This window comes from Cibotium barometz, chromosome 65 (assembly GCF_041138505.1).
Source record: "Cibotium barometz isolate CiBa-2024 chromosome 65, ASM4113850v1, whole genome shotgun sequence".
NCBI classification, from domain to species: domain Eukaryota; kingdom Viridiplantae; phylum Streptophyta; class Polypodiopsida; order Cyatheales; family Cibotiaceae; genus Cibotium; species Cibotium barometz.
Window position 1 is genome coordinate 19080344 of NC_141110.1, and position 15256 is coordinate 19095599.

The 15256-nt window shown below is 47.0% G+C and overlaps 1 protein-coding gene across 1 annotated transcript in view; it reads right to left on the minus strand.

Moving 5' to 3' along the window:
• Positions 1 to 935: 935 nt before the first annotated feature.
• The window catches only part of SIRB (sirohydrochlorin ferrochelatase B), a 46123-nt gene continuing 31802 nt past the window's right edge, over positions 936 to 15256 (minus strand). Inside the window, exon 6 of the mRNA XM_086797298.1 lies at positions 936 to 1399. Coding sequence (XP_086653424.1) covers positions 1259 to 1399 — 141 coding nt within the window. The 3' untranslated portion in view covers positions 936 to 1258. The remainder of the gene's footprint in view (positions 1400 to 15256) is intronic.

Below are 15256 nucleotides of genomic sequence, written 5' to 3' on the forward strand. Positions count from 1 at the left end.
AATTGACTCAACTCGAGCCTAATCAATGGAATCTTGATTGATCATCGATCTTACTTCTCAAATCGTGATTTAACTCCATTGATTTCTCATCTTTGCTCTCATCGATTCTACTTCTCAAATCGTTGATCAGACCTCACCAATCTTACATATTTGATCGTTGCCTTCAGATCATCAATTTGACTTTAAAAATCACTAGACCCCTCAAATCGTCAATGTCATGCCTACTTGTGTCTATTGTGCCAGATATCATGCCTTTTATTTTTGAAAATAGCAGACAATAACTACAAACGTGGGGTGACAACTAGTGCATTCCACTGAAAAGCATTATAAAATCAGAAAACGAGCCCTTCCCTTGTGTGTCATGTCTCTGCAGTGTCACGTATGATGTGTATCTTGTGTGACGTGTTTGCGTATGATATTGAAAATGTGAGTGTTAGCACATCACAATTCTATCCCCTTGATGTCATCAAAAGAACTCTTGGATTCTCTCCTGTTTACATGCATTTCTCGTGCATATATATTTCCTTTTCTTTTGTGTATACATATTGGATTACTGAAATGGAAAGCAGACATACTGCTAGGAGACCGAGAAGCTTCACATCGCAAACTCCAAGCTTTGCTACGTTAAAAGCTCGTTAATGACCTTGCTTTCTGGATGTTCATATCGATTACCAGGATGGAGAGTTAGGACACAGAAGCTTCACATAGCAAACTCCAAGATTTGCTACGTTAAAGCTTGCTTTTTAATATGGTTGCCTTGCTTTCTGGAGGTTCATATCAATTACCAGGATGGAGAGCAAAGACTCTGTTAGGAGACAGAACAAACTCCAAGCTTTGCTACGTTAAAGCTTGCTTTTTAATGGTCCACCAGAATGTTTTGGATTTCTTTGTCTTACTATGTTTTTTAAAAATTCTACAGAGATCATTAGGGTCTCTTTTTGCTTGAAAGAAAATTTCCTTTACTGGCACTCAAGATTATAGCAGCATATTACAATACCAAGAGCTTCAAAGTAAGCATTTTCCCTGAACTCACGTACGGTTTTCCAACAGAGAAGTTTCAAGAAAATCACCCCACACAATTTGAATGTTTCTTACATTCTGCTAAAGTCGCCTCATTCGCCTCTTCATAATTCTTGATGCCAAGGAACACACCATACTGCAGACTTGAAGCTGCACCTATATGCCTTCACGCTATCGCTCTCATTGAAGATGGTTTCAAATTTTAAATGTGTGCAAGTATCCATTCATGTCACTTTTTCTAGTTGAACATATCCTTAGACTCTGAGAGAGATGAAGACTGAAGCACTTTGCATCGCCCAGTCCCAGCACACATCTCACATTTGGAAACTCTGCCAGCTACTTGGCTCAGGCAATAATTTATTCTATCCTGTAAAATGTCCTGCAAAGAAAAAAAGCATCATTACTTTTCCCATAACCATCATCAGAAGTTAGCGTCTAGACTGATTAGCAACTAAACGACTTGAGCCAACAACTAATCTAAGACCTCATCCAGCCCTGGTCCCTTGGGTCTTTACTTCGGGAAAACCCAATATGACTCATTACTTACATGGACTCTAGGTGAGAGTGTCCTTAAGCTTGTGGTCAATCCACACTTGCTCATTGATTGATAACCCTTAGAGACACAATTAGCCCAAGTGCCCATAACAAGTCTTTAGCCTTGGGCATTGATCTAGCTTCATCAATAATGCAGGCCCAGCTATGACCCTTGGGATATACCATAAAAATAAACATGTGGGGTATTCTTTGTCAGCCCAGGAGGGGAGCTGCTGCTACACACAAAACTACAAAGTATACCAGGCTTACAGAGATGGTGATGGATGGAGATGCAAAGGTGTGGATTCCATTGGAATGTATGTGGAGCTAAGAAGTCAACCCACATATAATATCACAGTACAACAATAATAAAAAAAGGTGTCCTTTCACACCATGTGTTCTAGGGGGAAAACCCAAAGGGAAAAAATGCCCCTAGTTATGCCCTGTTCACATGTGGCACTACAACCATGTAATATATGCCAATAAATCCCCCCTATGGTGTCAATGTGTCACCATTTGGCCACCCAATTAGTCCACCCGTGATTTCTCATCATGTATGTACATTGATGAACTGGTGTCCATGGCAGTTATATACGCCAGGGATTGATGCCACTCATGTGATACTGTGGACTTGGCTTTCCGTTGGGACTTGTGCCTCTGTGTACATGCCCGGAAATGCCTGGTGGATTGGTGTTCCATTGGGTCTGATACTTCGTGTACTTGCCTAGAGCACGTCTATTTTGGTATAGTCTCATGAACGGGAATTGTCCATACCAATGCTGCATTGCAAGCATCTTTACGCGCTTGGTTGCAAAATTGCATGCTGTTCTCATGCTTGCTTGACCAATGTGTAGTTCCGGGTAAGGGGACGCCCACCCGTGAACCGTGCATGTGAAACTGTCTACTGACAGTAAGAATTGGTCATAAACCTAGCCTAAGGAGTTAACACTAATTTATAAGTGAGTGTGTACACACTCCACTAACCCGATGTTCATACACATTGATGTCCCGAGGTGCACAAAACCCAATGTCCACCACCCAAACCTTCTCCCCTTTGTAAAAAGGGAGTAACCAGCCATGTGTCCTTTCTAGCTTGATCCACAAAGCACCTGCCTGCCACCTAGAGTGGTCAACTCACCACCTCACTCTTTCCTCTCTCTCTCTCTAGAGGTAGGCACCTCCTTCATGAGGGCATTTGGGCTGTTTTTTCTGCACTTTCTCCTTCCCAACTCCATATCCAAGCTTGCTAAGGTGTTTCCCAAGCTTCCAAGAGTGTTTCCGGGTGCTAATCACTCTCCTACACACTCCCAATGACTGAAATTCAGCAAAACAACTCTCTTTATTGTTGTAATTTCTGGTCTTTTTGCTGAAAGCCCGAATTTCAGCCCTCCTTTCTCAAGTTGAAACATAGGGGAAGCTTTCCCAGGTTCCCTTCATCCTCTTGAAGACTTTTGTTGTCGCGAAGAAATGCGACAAATCGAAGATTTCATCACTCCAAGGACTTCCATCGCGCGAAGACTTCCCCTGTCATCGACTCTACTTGCAATTGGTAAACTTTTATGCTTACCTGGGCTGTGCATAAATTTGCTACACTGGGAAACCCCAAACTGAATATCTGGGCGTGTGTTGCATAAGGATATGAGGCAGTCCACTGCTTGGCTGTAAACACTTATATCAAAAGGTTCTGCAACATCATACATGCTCAATTTCAGCCCTGGCTCCATCGGAGTAGAGATGGACTTACAATCTTAAAACCCAAATTTGTGCAACAGCTTTTGAATGTACTTTGATTGGTGTACATAAATCCCAACATCTATCTGCACAAATTGTATGTCCGAATAATAATGCAACAATCCTAAATCTATCATCTCAAATGACGTTTGCAATTCAGCTTTGAATGCTGAAATTTTATCCATATCATTCCCAGTTAGCAACATGTCCCTCTCCGTTGGACTAATGCGAAATCTCTGCGTGGTCGAATAAGTATGTGTCTTCTTGTTTGAGACCATAAAGTGCTTTTCAAATCTTGCATACTTTGTTTTCATGACCATGCATCACAAAACCAAAACCAATGGGCTGATTTACATACACTACTTCTTGCAAATCCCCATCAAGAAAAGTTGATTTTATCTCCAACTGATACACATTCCATCCATGACGGGCAGTCAATGCAAAAACACATCTAACTGTGGCCATACGAGAAGTGGTCAATGCCTTTCTGTTGGGCATATCCTTTGGCCACTAGCCTAGCCTTGTACCTATCAATGGTACCATCAAACATTCTTTTTAGCTTGTAAACCCACTTTCTGCCAATGGGCTTCCATAGCAAAAGAGGGGTACTTTAGGAGTTTCAGAGAGCTTGCATAGGAGAGCCAGATGATTTCATGTTCCTACAAGAACATCACCTTTTGACAGGGTGCACCAACAGATGCGGGAGGATTTTGCCCGGACACAGCCACACCTTTTGGTCCCCCACTTTTGGCCCTAAGGGGAACCAAGGAGGGGTGTGCATTTTGGTCAATGAGAAGCTGCTTCCGTCGGTCCTCGGTTCAGGCATCTCTTAGGTTAGGGTTGCACAGAAAACAAAGACACACACAGAGAAGTACACAACATCAAGCACTATCAGGAGAGTGAGAGATAGTGATTGATACTCACCCAAAGAAGATGGGATAGATTGTGTGGAGCAAGAGAGTTACTCCACAATATCAAAATACATAATAAATGTGGTGTCCTTTCACACCTAATATCCAAGGGGAAAAACCCAAAGGGAGAAAAGTGCCCTTGGTTAGCCAATGTTCACATGTGGCACTACTCATAGCATATGTGGCATAACTCATAGGATATATGCCAATAAATCCCCCCTATAGTGGCAATGTGAACCTGTACAAGGTTTGAGCAGATCAATCGCTGTAGAAGAGTAAGCCTAAAGCTTTGCGGAAAGCTTCAAACTTCTCTGGAGGCAACACCTTCGTGAACAGATCTGCAACATTGTCCTGCGTAGAGCAGTAAGATAATGAGATCTCCCTTACATGAATTCTCTCCCTGACATAGTGATAATGAATCTCTATGTGCTTAGTACGTGCATGAAACACTAGGTTTGGTGCCACAGCTATAGCACTCCGACTGTCACTAAGTGTGGTGGTGGGTGTTTGCTGACATTCACGAAGATCAGTCATCAATCGCCTCAGCCATACACAATCTATTGTGGCTGTAAGACTGCCCTGTACTCAGGCTCACAAGTAAATGTAGCAATAGTGGGCTGCTTTTTGCTCAACCATGTTGTGCATGAATGCCCCAAAAAGAAACAATTCCCACTCGCGAATTGCCGTGTATCATAGTCACCAATCCAGTCGGAATCACTGTAAGTATGTAACTACAAGCTGCCCCCTCTGGGATACACCAGCGCAAGATCCACTTCACTGCTTGCCAATGCTTTGTACCTGGGCTGTGCATAAATTTGCTACACTCGGAAATCCCAAACTGAATATCTGGACGTGTGTTGCATAAGGATATGAGGCAGCCCACTCCTTGGCTGTAAAAACTCATATCAAAAGGTTGTGCAACATCATACATGCTCAATTTCAGCCCTGGCTCCATTGGAGTAGAGATGGGCTTACAATCTTGAAACCCAAATTTGTGCAACAGCTTTTGAATGTACTTTGATTGGTGTACATAAATCCCAACATCTGTCAGCACAAATTGTATGTCCAAATAATAATGCAACAATCCCAAATCTATCATTTCAAATGATGTTTGCATTTCAGCTTTGAATGCTGAAATTTTATCCGTATCATTCCCAGTTAGCAACATGTCATGCACATAAAGAATGAGCATAATCAAAGTGCCATGATCCACTGCTCTCCGTTGGACTATTGCGAAATCTCTACGTGGACGAATAAGTATGTATCTTCTTGTTTGAGACCATAAAGTGCTTTTCGAATCTTGCATACTTTCTTTTCACGACCATGCATCACAAAACCAATGGGCTGATTTACATACACTACTTCCTGCAAATCCCCATTAAGAAAAGATGATTTTATGTCCAACTGATACACATTCCATCCATGATGGGCAGCCAATGCAAAAACACATCTAACTGTGGCCATACGAGAAGTGGTCAATGCCTTTTTGTTGGGCATATCCTTTGGCCACTAGCCTAGCCTTGTACGGTACCATCAGACATTCTTTTTAGCTTGTAAACCCACTTTCTGCCAATGGGCTTCCATAGCAAAAGAGGGATACTTCTTTAGGAGTTTCAGAGAGCTTGCATAGGAGGGCCAGATGATTTCATGTTCCTACAAGAACATCACCTTTCGACAGGGCGCACCAGCAAATGCGGAAGGATTTTGCCCGGACGGAGCCACACCTTTTGGTCTCCCACTATTGACCCTAAGGGGAACCAAGGAGGGGTGTGCATTTTGGTCAGTGAGAAGCTCCTTCCGTCGGTCCTCGATTCAAGCATCTGTTAGGTTAGCGTTGCACAGAAAACAAAGACACACACAAAGAAGTACACAACATCAAGCACTATCAGGAGAGTTAGAGATAGTGATTGATACTCACCCAAAGAAGATGGGATAGAATGTGTGGAGCAAGAGAGTTGACTCCACAATATCAAAATACATAATAAATGTGGTGTCCTTTCACACCTAATATCCAAGGGGGAAAACCCAAAGGGAGAAAAGTGCCCTAGGTTAGCCCATGTTCACATGTGGCACTACTCATAGCATATGTGGAATTACTCATAGGATATATGCCAATAAATCCCCCCTATAGTGGCAATGTGAACCTGTACAAGGTTTGAGCAGATTACTCTCTGTAGAAGAGTAAGCCTAAAGCTTTGTGGAAAGCTTCAAACTTCTCTCGAGGCAACACCTTCGTGAACAGATCTGCAACATTGTCCTACATAGAGCAGTAAGATAATGAGATCTCCCTTGCATGAATTCTCTCCCTGACATAAGATAATGAATCTGTATGTGCTTAGTACGTGCATGAAACACTAGGTTTCGTGCCACAGCTATAGCACTTTGACTGTCACTGAGTATGGTGGTGGGTGTCTGCTGACACTCACGAAGATCAATCATCAATCTTCTCAGCCATACACAATCTATTGTGGCTGTAAAGACTACCTTGTACTCAGCCTCACAAGTAGATGTAGCAACAGTGGGTTGCTTTTTGCTCAACCATGATGTGCATGAATGCCCCAAAAAGAAACGCTTCCCACTGGTGAATTGCCGTGTATCATAGTCACCAATCCAGTCGGAATCACTGTAAGCATGTAACTACAAGCTGCCCCCTCTGGGATACTGTGCATAAATTTGCTACACTGGGAAACCCCAAACTGAATATCTTGACGTGTGTTGCATAAGGATATGAGGCAGCCCACTACTTGGCTGTAAACACTTATATCAAAAGGTTGTGCAACATCATACATGCTCAATTTCAGCCCTGGCTCCATTGGAGTAGAGAAGGGCTTACAATCTTGAAACCCAAATTTGTGCAACAGCTTTTGAATGTACTCTTGCGAAATCTCTGCGTGGTCGAATAAGTATGTATCTTCTTGTTTGAGACCATAAAGTGCTTTTCGAATCTTGCGTACTTTGTTTTCATGACCATGCATCACAAAACCAATGGGCTGATGATCCTACAAATCCCCATTAAGAAAAGTTGATTTTATGTCCAACTGATACACATTCCATCCATGATGGACAGCCAATGCAGAAACACATCTAACTATGGCCATACAAGAAGTGGTCAATGCCTTTTTGTTGGGCATATCCTTTGGCCACTAGCCTAGCCTTGTACCTATCAATGGTACCATCAGACATTCTTTTTAGCTTGTAAACCCACTTTCTACCAATGGGCTTCCTGCCTACAGGCAAGTCTACCAAATCCCATGTGCTGTTTTTATGGATAGAATCAATCTCGTTTCGCATGGCTTGCATCCAATGCTCATCCTCATGAGCCTCTTCAAATGAATCTGGCTCATCTGCATCACAAAGTGTACTCATGCAAGCAACATCTGTGTGTTCTCTTGCATTACGTGAACCAACCCTAGTCCTGGTACCAAGTGGAGCTGAAAGTTTGCTCTCTTGTAAAGTACGGAGAAGCCAACGAGGCACAGCTCTAGCCTCTTCTGTTGCTGTCCATTCTTGCTCTACTACTTCCTCCAGATTTTGAGGTGTAATGAGCTCATTCATGGGCTGATTTTGAGTACCCAAACGCTGTCCATTGGGCAAAGTTGATGGCTGATCTGTTGAGCCATCAATTCCCAACGGGAGAAGTCCTTCAAACATGTTGAGTGGGCCCGAAGGTGGCTGTCCAAAAAATTCAACCAATGGCTGGTCTGAATTTTCAGCAAATACAACATCTCTGCTGTCCAAAATCCTGTGTGGAAGGATTAAAGAGACGGTAACCTTTACTGCCACTGCTATAACCCACAAATATGCACTTCGCTACCTTGTCATCAAGCTTACCTCTCAACTGCTGAGGTACATGTGCATATGCTATACATCCAAAAACTCTAAAGTGATCAACTTTAGGTTTCCTTTCGTGTGCCAAGCCTTATATGGCATTACAATTTTCAATGCTTTGGTAGGGCATCTATTCAATACATGTGTAGCCCACATTATTGCCTCCATCTAGAATTTGTGAGGCAATCCTTTGCCTTTAACCATGCATCTAGCCATTTCCATCAAAGACTTGTTCTTTCTCTCAGCAACACCATTTTGCCGAGGAGAATATGGCATCGTGCATTGATGCTTTATGCCTTTTTCTGTCATAAATGCTTTGAAAAGCAATGGACATGTATTCCCCCCCTCGATCTGTATGGAGGGTCTGCACTTTGCAACCTGTTTGATTTTCAGCTTGTGCCACAAAATACTGAAAACATGCAAATATATCAGATTTTGCCTTTAGGGGATACACCCAAGCAAATCTAGAGTAGTCATCGATAAAGGTTAGAAAGTATAGATGCTTTTCAAAAGATGGTGTCCGCATAGGACCACACACATCACTGTGCACAAGCTGTAATTTCCGGACAGCCATTGTTGATGCATCTTTCGAGAATGCATTTCTGTGCATCTTACCCAATATGCACCCTTCACATACATGTTTTGCTGGCAGCTCTACATGAGGCATATCTTGTACCATTTTACACCTTTGCAATAGCATCAAACTGCCATAATTCACATGCCCAAACCTGCCGTATAGTCGGCACTCCCCCCAGCAGAGGGGAGATCCGGGATCTTCTCCAGGCCCGCCTTCTTGCAAATGTGGGCAAGATCCTGGACGTTCAGCTACTGGGCCATAGACACTACCAGATCGAGTTCGAGATTGCCTTGAGCGTGACCCAAGTCCTAGCCATGAGTCCCCTTGACATCAGGGGCGCTCGGGCATTCTTCAGACCTTGGCAGCATGGCTTTGACCCAGCAGCGGCCGAGTAGGAAGAGCGCCTTTTCCATGTTACAGTTTGCTTCCCTGGACTCCGCCGCGAGTACCTTCCGCTCCTTTCGAGGCTAGGAGCACTGGTGGGCTCGGTGCTCGAGACTGGCCCCGCTGCAGCTTCAGTAGTGGCTAGAGCAGCTGGGCTACCTTCGTCAGAGTTTTGGTTCCTGACATCTCTTCCCTTCCGAAGGTCATTCAGCTACCTCGGATAGGGGGGGGGGATGGATTGATCAGAGAGTGGAGTTCTCGGGGCTCCCGAACCAGTGCTTTATTTGCAGACAGGTCGGCCACCTGGCCAAGGCCTGCCCTCGCAGGAGACCACCGCAGCAGCAGGCCCCTGATGGCCCGCCCACAGATGCGGCTCGGCACGCAGCCTCCGAAACACCTGCTCAGCCCATAGAGACCTCGGAGTGGCAGCCTGGGCAGGGGCGCCGTCGAGGGAGACAGACCCAGCAGCACGCCTAGAGACCGATGCAGCAGCAGCCACAGTCTCAGCATCACTGGGTTCCCGTGAGGAACAGCTTTGCTCCCCTCCAGGAGGAGACCCCAGCGCCGACTGAGGACCAGGAGATGCCAGCACCCCCTCCTTCGCCCTCACCCCCCCTCCCCCGTCCCCCCCTTCCCAATCTTCAGCGGGCCAAGCAGTCACTTCAGGTTTTTAGTGCAGCTTCGGGAGCATGGAGCCCAGACCCGGGTTTTAGATGGATTCCTCCTGGCACAGCAGTGCGATATTTGGGATGCCAGATTGGACTAGATTTGTCACCTGAGCAGCAGATTGCCCCGCTTCTTCTGAGCATTCGGAGGAAGCTTTTGTATTGGAGTACAGCTCGGCTATCCTTGGCTAGGAGGGTGGTGGTGGCAAATCAGGTGCTTTTAGCGACCATGTGGTACATTACGTCTTGCTGGATCTTCTCGAGCTCTTGTATCAGCCAGGTACAGAGGCTGATCAGGAACTTTCTTTGGTCTGGGCGGGATGGTCAGCCAACCCGGGCAAAGGTTGCTTGGGCAGTTATTACACTTCCGTTGGCCCAGGGAGGCTTGGGCATTATAGATCCAGTTGATCAGAGTAGAGCCTTATTGGGGAAGCTTATTGTTCGGGGGCTGCTTCCAGGCGCTGAGCCTTGGAAAGAGCTTCTTTTGCAGCGGCTCTGCAGGCTCAGGCTCCCCTAGCAGGGGGCACTTGGGCACCAGAGATACGATGGATCTTCATAGAGATGAGGAGAACAGGCCTCAGTAGAGGATGGGAGGACAGATTTGCCTTGAGCATCCTGAGAGCTTGGGAGTTGCTGAGACCGGGGCTCTCTCAGAGACCTCCTTCTTGTGATGAGGAGTGGGCTCATCTGGAGCCCATCGGTTCGCACAGAGCACGGTCATATGCTGGGTTCTCGACCTCGTCTAGCCTGGGGACCATTGGCGGCAGGCCCAGCACGTAGTTTTGGAGACTGGCAGGCCTTCTGCAGTCTCCCAGAGGAGATCCAAGTGGAGAGGCTGAGTCACTTCAGAGGGGGGTTGATTATGAGGGATGACATTTAGGAGGCACTCACAGAGGAGTGGTTCATGCCTCTCGAGCCCGTGGCCCCACGGTGGATGGGAGCCTTTACTCAGTTGGAGATCCTGATTGCTGTCAGAGCTTGCACTGAGGATGGCAGATGCCTCTACTATGAGATCCAGGATGAGGGCAGGCTTCAGAGAGTGGAGGTGGAGTCGTCTTTGGTTGCAGAGTGCATCTTTCAGAGGATACGGGTGGTGGCCTCCGCTTCTCGGAAGTGGCATATTGACCCAGACCTTGCAGATGTGGACTCTGATTGGCGCATATGGGCACATGCAGCACGCCCCTTGGCCCGGCTTTAGTGAGTGGCATGATCCTTATGCATCCCTTGAGGCCACAGAGATCACCTTTTTCCAGTATACTGTTCGGTTGGGGCGACATATTTTGACGGCGAGGAGGATGCTCTCTCCAGTTGCATCGGGGCACCGGCGGCTACTACAGGGACTCTCTCAGGAGTTCCTGGAGGATTTTTGGACCAGGATCTGGGCTAGTTGACAGGCACGCAGGATCTCGACTTTCCAGTGGCTGGTCGCCCATAGGGGCTCTGCAGTTGGCACCTGGCTTGTCTATAGCGGTCTTCCGGCGGCCTGCGTCCGATGCGGCCACCCTAGGAAGACACAGAGACATTGCCTATGGGACTGCCCTCAGGCGCAACAGATTTGGCTGCGGATGCTGCGCATTCTGGCCCCCCTTTCTCCAGAGGGTATGTATACGTGGGGTACCGCTGCTTGGTCAACTTCGTCAGGGCCTGCTATGGGCTATGAGACGGAGCAGGACAGCCAGGCCATCAGATTCATTAGGGGCCAGCCTCGGGACTTCTTGTCCGTCGGCTGGACACAGGAGAGGGATCTACAATGGGAGCTCCTCAGCAGCCTCACCATATGGTTCACCTGGAGGGCCCAGTGCTTCAGGGCCTTTGAGGGGAGACTGGAGCCACTAGCAGAGACGGGATCTGGCAGGAGTTGATCCACACCTTGCGAGGACAGTATGACCGCATCCGGGGCGACTCGGATGAGGCGATCTTGCGGTGCCAGGCCTTTCACACCACTTGGCGCAGCGGCCCCTTCTATACCCTACACGCGGGGTCCCCCGTTGGCACTATAGGCCACCTGTTTGGCTTTTCCCCCCTCCTATTGTATGATATAGCCTCTCAGTTCTTTGTACTGATACTTGTACTTTTCACCACCTAGGGAGAGTCTCCCTGGCTGCCTTGCTTTGTTCTCTGCTCTGTTTTCTTATGAGCAGAGAGGATCTTTTGTAGCCCTACGGGCGTTTTTTATATAACTAATGAAAGGATCTTTGAAAAAGAAAAAAGAAAAAAAAAGAAGCACCACTGTCAAAGTACCATGTGTCGTGTCTTTCATCGGCACTGAGAGACATGCTCCAATGATGCATCATAATTGCAAGTAAGGAAAGTCCACTCATCCTGTATGATATTTACTGATGCATCATCTTTCCCTGCAGGTGATGAAGAAGAATATATAGCCATGCTGGTTTCCTTTTTCTTCTCCTTTGCAAGCTTTTTTCTGCACTCATTCAAGTAATGACCTGGCTTCTTGCAATAGTGACCTGGCTTCTTGCAATAGTGACATTTGCCCTTTTTCTTGGGCTTGCTTGCATCATTTTCAACCTTTTGTGAAGGCTGTTCCGAATCAGCCTTTGACTGAAAACTATGTTTGGCTTTTCCTTTGCCCTTATCTTGGGCAACAAAAGCCCCATCATTACCATGCATGCTGAAAGATTTGTTCTTTCGATTCTGCTCCTCTTGTAGTAGCAAACCAACCAACCCTTCAAACAAGATTGGTTCCGTATTTCCCTGCATAGAGAGTAAGCGATGTGTGGAAGTTCAAGTAGGTTTCTGCCAAAGGATAGTGTCCTGAAAACCAACTCCCTTTCCGAAATCACCTCATCAATATTGAGCAGTTGCTCCCGAAGATCGGGGATCTTCGTAAGATAATCAACCATACTATCACCTTCATTCATGTCCAAGTTCTCAAGCTCTTTCTTGAGAAATGCAACCCTGGCCTCATTCTTTGCCTAATACATGGTTTCAAGTACATTTCAAGCTCGTCGTGAGGTCCTGCAAGACCAAATATGCAGTATGATTGCTCGCTTTACTGACAAAGCAATCAAAGCCATCACTTGGGCATCACGAGTATCCCATCCCTTCTGCTCCTGTCAGGGAGGAGTGGATACTACACCTTGTTGAGCACCACGGCCAAGTGTGTTAGGTGCTATGTCAACAGGGCGTACATCTTCACCTGACACAACCCCATAATCCTTTGGCCACAAGTAGATTTCGGACCATGAAACTCTATAGGGAGTAATTATTGACATTCAATTTGTTCTCTTGGGACAAAACCCCGAATATATCGGTCGTATTTCCAACCATGTGCTGAAATCTCTTGCAAGAGAGATGCAAACACGTGCAACTAAATATGCTATAAAAAGCACTTGCAGGCAAAAATCCCAAATGCACCGGAGTGCAATGCCAAGCAACAACAAAGTCCCGTGCAAATGTTTTGCCACGAATACAAGATTGCAGATAAGCAATAATGAAATTCCCCAAATTTCTGAGCATCAATGGACTGATTTATGTGTCAATTGCACATAGTTTACAAAAGCCTCAAAAATCTGTGTACCAATGAGCTTTAATTGTGCAATTAAGCACTGCTTTTTAAAAAGCCCCAAAATTCTCTATATCCTGTAATTGCAAGTGTGCAATTAAGCACAAATTTTGAAAAATCCCCAAATTTTCTCTATGTCCTGCAACCTAATGCGACCCTGCACTTGATTTTTGCAATGAAGCAAGAAATGAACAAAAGCCCCTTGAGCTGAACCAAAAAATTAGTACCTGGTGGAACCCTGATTTTTGCAAAGATGCTTGTTGAAGAAGAAGTGTGCAAACGGCCTCTGGCCAGCAGACGTGACCGTAGAGGCGGAACAGACAGGAGATGCAGCATGTGCCGGCAGGAGCAGTCCCCTGGTCCAATGGTATGGAGTCAATGTACTGCAATCGAGAGGACTATGCAAACGGGCTGTGTGAATGCGGGAGCTTCTGCAAGCGGGCTGTGCGAATGTAGGAGGATTGCTGCAGGCGGCATGGGCGACTGCAAAGGCCACAGGCTGTTGAGGGTGCACATGACGGGCTGCTGTAGGAGGTGCAGGAGACGGCCACGACAAGCACGGGTGTAGGCGACAAAGAGCTACCGGTCGAAATGGGCGATGGGGTCGGAGTGCGCAAAGACGTCTGGGCGACGACTGCTGGACGGATCTGATATCGCAATGGAAAAACGCCCAAATTTTTACCCAAAAGTATCCTGTGCCACGTAAGCCACCGGTGTGGCGGAGCTCAACCAAGCGCCACCCACTGTGGTGCGAGCTTAGCTCATGGGCGGTGGTGGAGCCCTCCCCACTAGCGCCACCCAAGATGGTGGCTAGAATGGGTAGCAGAACACCAGTTGGGCGGAGGACAGGCGGTAGGGTGCGCAGTCGGAAGTGCTGAGGCAACGGACGGAATCCCGCAGCGGCAGATGGACGGATTGGGCAACGGAAAAACATAGGCGATGACGGACAGAAGCTAGCCGAAAGCCGGCATCGGGAACTCCAAGACCAGAGGGCTGCAACCCAACTCTGGTACCACTATTAGGTTAGGGTTGCACAGAAAACAAAGACACACACAGATGGAGGCAACCTACAAAGAGATCGGATCAACCAAGGAGAGGAGGGTGGAGCATCGATACTATGCTAAGACGTCCTTTTGGACTCCAGCACGGGACATGGTCACCAGTGATTTCTTTGAGACAACACGCCTGAGCCATCACAGATATGGGGTTCAAAGGCTGAGGAGCCCAACTGGTACCATAGAGGGAGACCTCCCTCAGGTTCGGGCCATAGCCACAGGTTTCTTCAGAGATCTCCTTTTAGCAGATTCCCTCATCCCGCAAGTGGAGGCGGCGAGGGAGAGAGTCTACCAACACACGCGGGAGGTGGTACCCCCAAGCCTCCAGGTCCTCTTGCACTCTCCCTTTTCTCTCATCAAGTTGCAAGATTCACTTCGAGCCCTTCCGTGGGGCAGGTGTCCAGGCGAGGATGGCTTGCCGGTTTCTCTCTTTCTGCGTCATTGGGATCTCATGTAAGGCGGTTTCATGGCCGCCTTTAATGAAATCGTGGCCTTAGGTCACACGCCGAAGCGACTCTTTGAGGGGCTGATTCACTTGACTCCGAAGGAGGTGGTGACCTTTTGGAGTGGCGCCCCATCACCCTCCTAGGAAGCGCTTACAAAATCCTCGCCAAAGCCATCAGCTGACGCCCCTCATCTCCCCAACTTGATCCATGGCACCCAAACCGGCTTCATCCAAGATAGGAGCATCTTGGATAATATCTTCACCTTTTGGGAGGTGACAGCTACAACCAGGTTTCACAGGGAGGACATGGCAATTTTATTTCTGGAGTTTAAGAAGGCCTATGACAAGGTCGATTGGGCTTTTTTGGAGGGCACCATGCTTAGGATGGGTTTTCCGTCTGGATGGATTAGAGGTGTCTCCACCCTGTATTCGGAAGCTCACAATCAGGTCCTCATCCAGGGAGCCATGGGTGACAGGTTTTCCATCTCAAGATCAGTCAGACAGGAAAGCCTCCTCGCCCCTTTCTTCTTCCTCTTCGTGGCAAAGGCGATGAGTAGCTTCTCTTCATGCAAGAGAAGAGACT